At 44.1% G+C, this 12,766-nt stretch overlaps 1 protein-coding gene across 2 annotated transcripts in view; it reads right to left on the reverse strand.

Moving 5' to 3' along the window:
- LOC146336426 (multidrug resistance-associated protein 1-like) overlaps nucleotides 1–12,766 on the reverse strand; it is an 80,331-nt gene that overhangs the window by 51,057 nt on the left and 16,508 nt on the right. The window contains exons 2-5 of one of the 2 annotated variants that reach the window (XM_084818058.1): nucleotides 4,623–4,799; nucleotides 2,977–3,102; nucleotides 2,519–2,656; nucleotides 659–784 (exon numbers count right to left, since the gene is read on the reverse strand). In XM_084818058.1, the coding sequence (XP_084674184.1) occupies nucleotides 659–784; nucleotides 2,519–2,656; nucleotides 2,977–3,102; nucleotides 4,623–4,799 (567 nt within the window). Of the gene's footprint in view, nucleotides 1–658; nucleotides 785–2,518; nucleotides 2,657–2,976; nucleotides 3,103–4,622; nucleotides 4,800–12,766 lie in introns of those variants that run through there. The other variant, XM_084818059.1, reaches the window with a different exon arrangement.

A 12,766-nucleotide genomic window follows, 5' to 3' on the forward strand; every position in this document is an offset into this window, starting at 1 on the left:
TTTATCTGTTTCCTGTAGTTTTTTAAAAAGTAAACTAGCATCGTGGTCAGGCTGAGCAAATGCATAAGCCACTTGAGGCCACATAAGTCGGTGTGGTGCATCACCCTCTAAGGATAACAAGACTATAAGCACCCTTAGGAGCTAAATTACAACTGTCAAAACAGAGTAATGGTGTTAATCCTACGAAATAGACCGAAGACTTGTAGTATTTTTGAAGACAGGAAGGGTTTCTTGCAACTCATAAGTATATCTGAGGACATTAAAAAGTGAACATTTCAACCAATAGAAAGAAGTTGCCAGACACCAGAAACAACCCTCCAATTCACAAATCTCTTCTCAGAACTTCCCCACTGATTTATGAACACCAGTTTTGATTCATGCACACACAAAAAGTTTCCAGATTGCAATATTTATAGCAACAGAAAAATAGGAACGAAATGACCTTTAAAAAAATGAAACCACCACAAGCATTTCAGCTAATAATCTTACTGCTTTCTGGAAACTCTAAGAAGACAGTTCAAAAATACTCATTTTAACCATGAGCATACATACAGCCAAGCAAACTTATTAGAAGCAATTTACTTAAGCAAACATTACATATTCCCAGGTGTCACTCACAGAGCCATCTTCCATGGCAAAACCATGGCTTATTACTTACAGGGACATGAATGGTTTCTGAAAACAATGGTGGACGTTCAGGGAAACAGGACAGTATCAGCTGTATTAGCACCAAGGTGAAATACATGTAGAAGGTAATATAGCGAAAAACATCAACTGTAGCACCCTAGAAAAAGAATTGGACACAGTCGTTAGTGGGCTGATAGAAACTTAAAAATAGGCAACGTTTGGAGGAAGTTGATAAGAGATAAGTTTTTCTCCCTAACTCATAATACTAAAATCTGGGCTCATCCAGTGAAACTGATCGGCAGGAGACCCAGGACAGATGAAACAAGGAAGAACTTCTTCATACAGAACATAATTAAACTAGGGAACTCGCTTCCACAAGATGTGGTGATGGCCACTATTTTAGATGGTTTTAAAAGTGGTGGTGGCAGCGACAAATTCATGGTAGTGGTGGCGACAGAGGTTAGAGGCAGTACGCCAATTAATACCAGTTGCTGGGGAACAAAAGTGGGACAGGGGTATTGCACACACATCCTGCTTCTGGGCTTCCCATTTGGGCATCTGGCTGGTAGCCCAGGGGAAACAGGACTCTGGACTATTTGGCAATTTGATCCAGCAGGGCTGTTCAGATGTTCTTATGATACATGTCATTTTAGAGGACACAGCTACAACTCAGAATGGTTAGAGTGTCAGACTAGTACTGAGGAGACCAGGGTCCAAATCTGTGCTCAGATGTGATGTTCACAGGGTGGCCAGAACCAGTCACTCTCTCTCAGCCCACCTACCTCACAGGGTTGTTGTGAGGATTAAATGGGGGCAGGGAACCACATACGCCACCCTGAGTTCCTTAAAGGAAAGGTGGGATATAATTATAATAAATACTTTTAATAAATAAATGCTGGCCCTTGGAGGCTAACAGCCAGCTTATGAGCAGACTGAAGTGTGTCTCCTGAGAATCAGAAGCACCTAATGAAAATTAAATAATAATTGAAAAGAGGAGAACAAAAGCCAGGCACCCCCACCATGCCTATGACCTAACTCCAGTCTGTAGCAAACAGGGATGCCACAATTTTTCTTGAAACTTGAAAGACATGACAATAGGAAGAGCACCTGCCCAGCCTCAATCTGCTCTACACATTCCCATGAGCAAACCATTTCCCTGTGGGCAACAATAGAAAGACAACATCAAACCATGCTAGCAAAGGGTGAGAGACAGAGATTGAATATAGGGTTGGTTGGCCTTTTCTTTAAGGTGTCCTTGCAATCTCAAACAAGAAATCCTATAAATCGGCCTGGCTTGTACCCATCAATCCTCATCCTGCACATGGTATAATGTGCAGACTGTTATGCACGTACAAGAAAGACTCCCAAGAGTCTTCGATGCCCAATCAAATGGATTGCGTAGATCAGGGAGATGGGGCATATAGGTAAAAGGTGTCCAGTTTAAGCTTGGATGTCAAAGGTGGAATGAACTATACTGGGAGGAGGGGATGGGGGACGTGCAGTAGATAGCGGTGTTAGATTGTGTGTGTGTACATGCAAGTACAGCCATTGTAGCTACCACATACAAAAGGCAACGCCGGAAATGATAATTCTCAGGAAAAAGAACTAAGCATGTCATAAGCTTTTTCAACAAAATGTGAGCGTATCTTTGCTCTGGGTCATATCTCTGGATTGCTCTTTGGCAAGGTCATCAAGACTTTGATTAGAGCTCCAAAGAAAACAGCACAAGCATGACATGGCTTTTAAAGCTTCAAATGAGAGAACATTTACTGGGTCATTAACTCACTTGCTGTCCTGTGCTCCAGCAGGATCACAAGTCCAATCATTAAGCAAGCAAACCCCCTGCAATTCCCAGGAGTTATCCTTGCTTAGCTGAGAAGAGACTGCTTACCGTACGGGAGGCGTGCATTATTTTGGATCTAAAAGTTATGATAGCACAGAGGAGCGCAACGAGCCAGAAAAGTAGCATTAGTCCTGAAGACTGAACTCCTTTCATCCTCTCATACTGTATCAAAAATGTAGCAAGCAGCTGTGGAGAGAGAAATCAAAAGGTAGCTGATTACTGTTCAAGGATGTTTGTAGAGCCGTGATGATAGGTGAAACAGAGCCACCACGTATAAATACAATCAGCAGTTGTGTTCCTAGCATCGTATCTGATAACACTGCACTGGAACAGCAACAAGGTAGGCATTAAACTTACAATTAAGAGTGCAAGTATAATTTATTTTCCAAATGTGCATTTTAGTCATCTAATACATTTAACCGTTTTTTTAGCCATTTCTGTCATTCTAGGTTACAAATGAATTTCTACTGCTAAAACTGCCCAGAACTACAGAAGAATCAACTTACCATTGTTATGCCCAAAATTGTAGGGCTAACTAAAAAAACTGGAGCTCGGAGAATGTTGTGATTTCTTTCCCAGAAAGAGTAGAAAAGGTCTGCCCAGCAGACTATCCACAATAAGAGGCCCAAGGCCTGAAATACAAAAAGGACATAAAAATATCATTTGGTGAGAAAGTTACGTTAGGAGAAGCAGGTCTCCTGGTAGTGGGGAGCGGGGCTCCCGGAGACTGCCACTCTATTGCCAAGAGCTGTTTTTTCACCTGCTGTATCCCAGAGCACAGCTGGAGTGGCCCACCTCCTCATCCCAAGACCTTCTCTCTCACACACACAATGCACAATCACCTTTCTTTCAGCCAGCATCTTGCTATGTCACTGCAAGTATGTGTGACAATATGCCAGCCTTCTACAACCTGGTGCCCTCCAGGTGTGGACTACAAATTCCATCATCCCCAGCCAGCATGCCTGGGGAACAATGAGGGTCATCTGGAAGGCAATCCTAGAGCTTTTTCAACCACAGAACTCATTTCCCCTGCCTAACCATTGTGCACCTTTGTTGATGGCGTTAAGAGGGCAGCTGAAGCTGATTTCCCCAGACGTTTCATAGGACTCAAATGTTCTTCTGATCTGACCTTTTGTTGTTGTTTGGTTTTCCCTTTGGTCTTCTCTTTCACTTTCATCCCAGCTGCTGTTTTAATTCATTTTGGGCTGATTGTTATGTTTGGTTGTGCTTGGGTTTTTTATCTTCTTGTTTTTAATAATGCTGTGGGCAGCCTCAGAAATTGCAACTGAGAGGGAAGGGATACCTATCTTATGTAAAACTCAGTAAATAAACCTATGTGCAGCTATCCAACCCTAGCTGTTGGTGTAGTGCTGCCTTCCCCTCCCCTCTGTGCGTATCCACAGGAAACGTGGAGTTGCTCCACAGTAAAATGAAGACCCAAAGGGCTGACTTGAGGGTGTGAGAGGATTGCAAAAGAGGCACCGGTACAACCTCAGGCGGCAGCAGCCACGCAGAGGGACGTTCTGCACACACTATTACGTGCCATACTCGGGACTGGCGCCAAGGGCTCGTACCCCGGCACAGGGGCCCGCAGACAACAGTCCCCTGGAGAGGCTCCTCCGCCTCACCACTGCAACCTGCCTGTTCCCCTGCCTTTTGCTTTGGCCCAGACAGTGGTGGAGGGGAGAAGGAGGAGCAGCAGATGCCGCGGCCTCCTTGTTCACCAGCTCTCAGCCCGTCAAGCAAGCAACTGGTAGAAAAGGTGAGAGAGAGGGTGAGGAGCAAGAGCAGCTGGTGACCAGGGTGGCGAGAAGGCAGAGGGGCCCCCCGAGAGTGTCTTGCCCAAGGAACCTCAAAACCTGGAGCTGGCTCTGGAGCCTGCACCGACACAGGGGACTGCAGCGGTTCCTGCAAAGGACACTGCCCTTGTACCACCTCCACTTCGAGCAGGCAAGCCCAAGAAATGGTGGGGTGGGCCCACTAAGATTCACAAGGACATCTGGCAGTGCTTGTGTGCACTCAAAGAGCTTTCACTTGGTGAAGGAATCTCGTTCACCCCCACAACTCCTCTCCTGGATGAAGCAGGATTGTTATTCCCACATCTGATTGCCGAAGCTGAAACTCAACAGCAACTGAACCACGAGTCGCTTACCGTTTTGGCTTTGTTGAGACGCGACATTTGGATGTAGCCCCTGTCATGGTGGCGGAGGTACATGAAGTAGATTGGGAAGCAAACCCAGAGGTAAACGCAAGGGATCCAGATGAGGACGGTATTCTGAAAGCACTTGGTGAAATCTGGATGCTCCGTGTACCATGTTACATTCCAGTCCTGAGAAGATATGAGAGATCAAGAAGGGAAAAGGTTAACACACAACACTTCCAGATCTATAATTACGGCTAATGTGAGAGTCATTGTGAGAGGATGGATCTAGTTTGGAGGTGGATCCCATTTTTGGCCTCTTTCGTTTCGAGGGGGGCTTGGGTCATAGAGGGTTTTTACCTCTCTTTCCTGGGCATTTTTTCGGGAGACTAGGGGACTGGTTATTTTTATGCATGGGTGGCTTTGCATATTTCCAGGGGGTGATGCGATATCTCCTTAATGACTGATCTGCTGTTTGAATTTATGCTTATTGGGCTGTATTTATATTTGAAACTATATTTGCATTTTATGTATTGTTGACACTGGTATTGCTGCTCTTCTATATTGCTAGTTTTGATTTTGATTGCTTCTGCTCATATTGGTGTACTGATGGTGAGATTAATACTGCTTATTGATAGCATTATCTTGATTGTATTCTCTTTATATTGTTTGCCACTTTGGGTTTTCTTTGGAAAAAGAAAAGTGGGTTACAAATAAATTGAATGGATAAATGAAGCCATTCTAACCAGCTGTCAGGGTGGAAACTGAGCCCATAGAGCCCCAGAGCAGTTCTGATTCCGAGGAGGAACAGCAATCCGTGGGAGAGGAGCCCGCTCATCCCTTGCAGGCACAGCAGCTGGCAGAGATTCCTCCTGCCAGTATTCCTGGGATAGATAGTGACCCTGGCAGTGAGAGAGCGCTGGAGGGGGGCTTGTTGGACGCTCGGCACAGACTCAGGGAGCAGTGACAGATGGAGGGCATAGAAAGCAGGCGTAGTGCTCCCTTGGTCCGCAAACAACGGTCGCTTCCCAAGGACCCAAGGGAAAGAGGGAGGATCTCTCCCTAGCCCATAACTTCAGAGTCCTCCCATGGTTCCCCTTCAAACAGGGACCAACTGCCTTACCTGGAGCTTAGGCTACTCTGCTATCTTTCCCCAGTGCTGTTCCTTGCTTAGTCGCTACTGATTAGTATCTGAAAGAGTCATAAAGTAATAAAGGAATAGAGCCTTGGAAAGAATCCTCGTCGTCTGAGTCCTGAGTTGGCTATTGGAGGGGACTGCAAGAGGCAGCTAGGGCGCTCCTGACACCAGCCATCCCAAGATTTCAATGAGAGCTGCCTAAATTGATACTGGAGTATTAAAAATGCAGGTTCTCTCTCTCCATAATATAATAGACATAATTTCCTATAAACTAAATGCTGAGACTGATAAACTAAAAATACAAGATATAAATAATATATAAGTCATTATAAATTTTCCCCTATATTGTACCTAATAATACATATGGATCTACAGCATCTTGAACATTATCACTCCAATGTAGGACAAACAGGCTCCATTTCCCTATAAGTGTATTAGTTCGCTGCCTACTTTCCCCAGCTCTTATCAGATGTGTCATTATCATCATATATGCCATATACTGTATTCTTCTCATCCACTCTTCAGTTGATGGAGGATTAGTTTTTTTTTCCAGTTGTAAGAAATTGCCACAGGAGGTGCAGTTTATAAGTGCACCATCAGTTCAATGTCTTCTACCTGAACTATTTCCCTAACATAGCAGAATAATATTGTTAAAGCTTCTAATAGTAAGGCATATCCTGTCAAGTTTCTAATTTCTTCCAGGATTAAAATCCAACATTTTTCCATTCTTGGGCAAGACCAAAAGAATATGATAGATATCTGCTCAACTATCCCAATGTTCCACGAGCTGTTTGCCCCCGACAGAGAGCCCCAGGACAAGAACCCTTGAAAAATACTGTTTCAACTGTATACAAGCAAGTTCCCTACAGATTAGATTTTACTCAGTGTTGACATAATAATTGCTGTTCAGGTAACTGGGGAAGAATTTGGAATCCAGGTTTGTTTTTCCCATTTTTGGAGAGCCAGTCTTTTAGCCCTCATATTTTTGGAATTCAGAAACCAGGCAGTGAAGTCTTTCAAGGGAGGGGCTTCTCGGTTTCTCTACACATTCCTTTACCTCTTGTGACATCAGCATGCAATGGAGTCATCTACTGTTTTGTTAAGATGGTGGTCACTCCAAGCCCTGTGGTTAGTGGCCTTCCTGTCTGCCTGGATCAGCCAGCTCTGAGGCACTAACTTGCAAATCAGTCCCCAAATGTGACTGGCCCACTCATACTTATGTTTGTCATTTGTGGCTCAAAAAAAGAAGAGCCACCAAGTTCTGCAAAGCTCTCCTGCTGGTTGTCTGGAGGGTGATTCTTATTGGACACCAGGGAAATGGCAACTAAAAGAGCCGCATATTGGCTCAATTCCCTTAACCCCTACACGAGTGACACATGATTTGAACAGATGAACAGCCATGCACAACTGGATACCATAGTCTTGACGTTCATACTCTCCTTGAAGAAGCTATCCCACATCTGGAGAAGTGTGTGGGTGCTGCTCTGCAAGCACTCGAGACAGAACGTTCATAGACTGGTCTTAACTGATACGATCCAAGCTGTCTCAGTTCAGCTGCCAGATACTATACAGCCATTTCCTGTTTTAAAGATTTCCACCATGAGCTATTCCCAACAAAAGCTCCTAAAACCTTATTGCGGATTCTTTCCGATTTCTGTCTTTTGAATGGCAACTCTGCAGCCCTGCATTCACTCCAATGGAGATGGCAAGGAACTTCACAGCACTTCCAGGCCTACTCCAGCAAGCAGAGCAAGACCAACCACAGTGCTTTCTAGGTGGCATTCACGGTGTTTGGCGCTTGTGCTGACATGGCGTCCGATTACTTCACAGCAATGCCAGAAATGCCCTAACAAGATTAGTTTAGCTTTCCCAGTAGCCTCTCCAAAACCCTATGAGAGAGATTAATTGCTATTTTTAATTACAGCCAGAGCATGGCAAAGGGAAAGCTATTTTAAATGGCAAAACAAAAGATTAAATAGCTCCCACCAATTTAGGAGCAAGCCAACTAAAATGGAAGGAGAGACAATGAGAACAGGGAGAGAGACAGAACCTTCCTTGTAACCAAGGATCTCTCTCTCTCTCTCTCTCTCTCTCTCTCTCTCACACACACACACACACACACACTCACTCATTTACTTTTCTCATGGAACTACTACCTGAGGTTCTATAAGGCAGGATATAAAGATGCATTAAGGGCACAATCCTATGCATGTTTAGACAAAAAAAAGTCCTACCACTCCCAGCATTCCCCAGCCAGCACGGCTAGCTGGAGAGTGCTGGGAGTGGTAGGACTTCTTTCTGTCTAAACATGCATAGGATTGCACCCTAGACCTACCCAAATAAAAAGACCTAGGTTCTGTCCATTATGTATGTTTGCACTGCAGGGGGGTCTCTTGTCCCAATCATGGAATTTGGGATCCCAAGAGGCAGGGCACCAAAGGGAAAGAAAAATACTCCGGGTGAATGACTGGCTATGAAGGTGGTGCCAGTGCAAGAGATTTGGGTTCTGGGACCACGGGCTATACTTCCTGGAAGATGGACTGTTGGCAAGGGATGGGTTGCACCTCAAAAAGGCTGGGAAGAATGTGTTTGGTCACAGCATGAAGAACTTCATCAGGAGGGCTTTAAACTGAATCCTACAGGGAAGGGAGATGTAAAGTTGAGGGTAACAATGGACGAAGGCTCATGTACTGCAACAGAGAGAACAGCTCTAATAGCACCCAATAATAGTATTCAGAAACATGTAGGAAGACAGCCAGACTATGAAGCACATAGTCTTCGATGTCTATATACTAATGCCCAGGGTATGGGAAACAAACAGAACGAACTTGACTCTTACTACAAGAGGGAAATTATGACTTGATAGGTGTAACTGAGACTTGGTGGGATGACTCTCATGACTGGAACACAGCAATTGAAGGATATAAGTTGTTCAAAAAGAACAGCAGGAACAGAAAGGGAGGTGGGGTTGCACTATATGTGAAAAATACATATCTCTGCACAGGAATACAGGAGGATGAGCTTGCTGGCCCTATCGAGAGCATCTGGATAAAAAAAAATGGAGCAAAGAATAAAAGGAACATGGTGGTCGAAGTCTACTACCAGCCACCCAATCAAGCAGAAGACAAGGATGAAACTTTTGAAAAGCAAATAGCCAATGTTTCAAGGAAGCATGATGTAGTAGTAATGGGGGACTTCAATTTCCCTGATATTTGTTGGGAGACAAATTCTGCAAAACATGGCCTCTCCAGGAAATTCCTGACTTGTGTGGTAGATAACTTCTTCCTACAGAAAGTAGAGGAAGAAACTAGAGGATTCACTATCCTTGACTTGATCCTAACCAACAGAGATGACTTAGTGGGTAAAGTAGCAGTTACGGGAACTCTGGGGGAAAGTGACCGTGTTATACTTGAGTTCTTGGTTCTAAGGGAAGCAAAAGCCAAGTGTAGTCAAACGTGTGCCCTGGATTTTAGGAAAGCTGATTTTTAATAAACTCAGAACAATGATAAGTAAGGTCCCATGGCAAGTGACTCTAACGAGAAAAGGAGTCCAAGATGGATGGGAGTTTTTAAAAAAGGAAATTCTCAAGGCACAATTACAAACAATTCCAACAAGAAGAAAAAGTGGAAGGCAACACAAGAAGCCAATGTGGCTTCACAAAAAGCTGAGAGATGACCTGAAAACAAAAAAGGACACATAGAGGAAGCGGAAGGAAGGCCAAGCAGCAAAGGAAGAGTACAGGCAGGTAGCACAGAATTGCAGGGATGGCATCAGGAAGGCTAAAGCTGAGAACAAGCTGAGGTTAGCAAGGGATGCTAAAAGAAACAAAAACAGAGATACGTGCAAAAATACATGAAAAGGCAGAAGTGCTCAATTCCTACTTTGGCTCAGTCAGTCTTCTCCCAAAAGAGGGTCTATGACTCCTCTGGCAAAGGCGAAGTACAGGCTGAAGGGGCAGGATTGCAGCTTGAGATCGATAGGCATATGGTCAAGGAACACCTAATTACTCTGAATGAGTTCAAATCTCCAGGGCCAGATGAACTGCATCCTAGAGTAATAAAGGAACTGGCAGAAGAACTCTCAGAACCACTGTCTATTCTCTTTGAGAAATCATGGAGGACGGGGGAAGTGCCAGATGACTGGAGGAGGGCTGATGTTGTCCCTATCTTCAAAAAGGGTAAAAAGGAGGAACCTGGGAACTACAGACCAGTCAGTCTGACATCAATCCCTGGGAAAATTCTGGAGCAGATGATAAAGCAATCCATCTGGAAGCACCTTGAAAACAATGCAGTGATTACTCGAAGCCAACATGGATTTGTCAAGAACAAGTCCTGCCAGACGAATCTGTCTTCAGCAAAGGAGATCGTTACCTTGTCGTGGTGCTGGAGCTTGAGCACCTCAATGACATCATGAGCTAAACCATGAAGGGACACCCAAGACGGGAAGGTCATGGCAGAAAGGTCAGACTAAATATGATCCCTGGGGAAGGAAATGGCAACCCAACCCAGTATTCTTGCCATGAAAACTAAATGGATCAGTACAATCAGAGATATGTCAGTATACCATCGGAACATGGGACTCCCAGGTCAGAAGATGGTCAAAATGCTACTGGGGAGGAACAGAGGATAAGTTCAACTAGCCCCAGATGTGATGACGTAGCTAGCTCAAAGCCAAAAGGACAGCTAGCAGCCGATGGTGCTGGTGGTGAACAACGAATCCGATGTTCTAAAGATCAACACACCATAGGAACCTGGAATGTAAGATCTATGAGCCAGGGCAAATTGGATGTGGTTACTGGGGAGATGTTAAGATTAAATATAGACATTTTGGGTGTCAGTGAACTGAAATGGACTGGAATGGGCCACTTCACATCAAATGACCACCAGATCTACTACTGTGGACAAGAGAAATGGAGAAATGGAGAAGAAATGGAGAAAGAAATGGAGTAGCTTTCATAATTAATAATAAAGTGGCTAAAGCAGTGGATACAATCCAAAAAATGACAGAATGATCTCAATTCGAATTCAGGGTAAGCCATTTAACATCACAGTGATCCAAATATACACCCCAACCACAGATGCTGAAGAAGCAGATCAGTTCTATGAGGATCAGCAGCACCTACTGGATAGTACGCCAAACAAAGATGTTATTTTCATTACAGGAGACTGGAATGCTAAGGTGGGTAGTCAAACGACACCTGGAATTACAGGCAAGCATGGTCTGGGAGGACAAAATGAAGTGGGACATAGGCTGATAGAATTTTGCCAAGATAACTCACTGTGCATAACAAACACTCTCTTCCAACAACCTAAGAGACAACTTTATACATGGACTTCACCAGACGGTCAACACCGAAATCAGATTGACTACATCCTTTGTAGCCAAAGGTGGCGGACATCTATGCAGTTGGTAAAAACAAGACCTGGAGCTGATTGTAGTTCAGATCACAAACTTCTTATTGCACAATTTAGAATCAGACTAAAGAGAATAGGGAAGACCCACAGATCAGTTAGATATGAGCTCACTAATATTCCTCATGAATATGCAGTGGAGGTGAAGAATAGATTTAAGGGACTAGATTTAGTAGATAGGGTCCCGGAAGAACTATGGACAGAAGTTCGCAACATTGTTCAGGAGGCGGCAACAAAAAACATCCCAAAGAAAAAGAAAACCAAGAAGGCAAGATGGCTGCCTGCTGAGACACTGGAAGCAGCCCAAGAAAGAAGGGAAGCAAAAGGCAACAGTGATAGGGGGAGATATGCCCAATTAAATGCAGAATTCCAGAGGTTAGCCAGAAGAGATAAGGAATTATTTTTAAACAAGCAATGCACGGAAGCGGAAGAAGATAATAGAATCGGAAGGACAAGAGACCTCTTCCAGAAAATTAGAAACATCGGAGGTAAATTCCAGGCAAAAATGGGTATGATCAAAAACAAAAATGGCAAGGACCTAACAGAAGCAGAAGAGATCAAGAAAAGGTGGCAAGAATATACGGAAGATCTGTATAGGAAGGATAGTAATATCGGGGATAGATTTGACGGTGTGGTCAGTGAGCTAGAGCCAGACATCCTGAAGTGTGAGGTTGAATGGGCCTTAAGAAGCATTGCTAATAACAAGGCAGCAGGAGATGATGGTATCCCAGCTGAACTGTTTAAAAGCTTGCAAGATGATGCTGTCAAGTGATGCATGCCATATGCCAGCAAATTTGGAAAACACAAGAATGGCCAACAGATTGGAAAAAATCCACTTATATCCCCATACCAAAAAAGGGAAGCACCAAAGAATGTTCAAACTATCGAACAGTGGCACTTCTTTCACATGCCAGTAAGGTAATGCTCAAGATCTTGCAAGGTAGACTCCAGCAATTCATGGGACGAGAATTGCCAGATGTACAAGCTGGGTTTAGAAAAGGCAGAGGAACTAGAGACCAAATCGCCAATATCTGCTGGATAATGGAGAAAGCCAGGGAGTTTCAGAAAAACATCTATTTCTGTTTTATTGACTATTCTAAAGCCTTGGACTGTGTGGATCATCACAAATTGTGGAAAGTTCTTGGTGGGATGGGGATACCAAGTCATCTTGTCTGCCTCCTGAGGAATCTATATAACGACCAAGTAGCAACGGTAAGAACAGACCACGGAACAACAGACTGGTTTAAGATTGGGAAAGGAGTATGGCAGGGTTGTATACTCTCACCCTACCCATTCAACCTGTACGCAGAACACATCATGCGACGTGCTGGGCTTGATGAAGCCAAGGCTGGAGTTAAAATCGCTGGAAGAAACATTAACCATCTCAGATATGCAGATGATACCACTTTGATGGCTGAAAGCGAGGAGGAGCTGAGGAACCTCATGACGAAGGTGAAAGAAGAAAGTGCAAAAGCTGGGTTGCAGTTCAACCTCAAAAAAACCAAGATTATGGCAACCAGCTTGATTGAGAACTGGCAAATAGAGGGAGAAAACGTGGAGGCAGTGACAGACTTTGTCTTTCTAGGCACAAAGATTACTGCAGATGC

Source organism: Heloderma suspectum, chromosome 12 (genome assembly GCF_057233095.1).
Source record: "Heloderma suspectum isolate Gila_16-S chromosome 12, 16-S_ref, whole genome shotgun sequence".
Lineage (NCBI taxonomy): Eukaryota > Metazoa > Chordata > Lepidosauria > Squamata > Helodermatidae > Heloderma > Heloderma suspectum.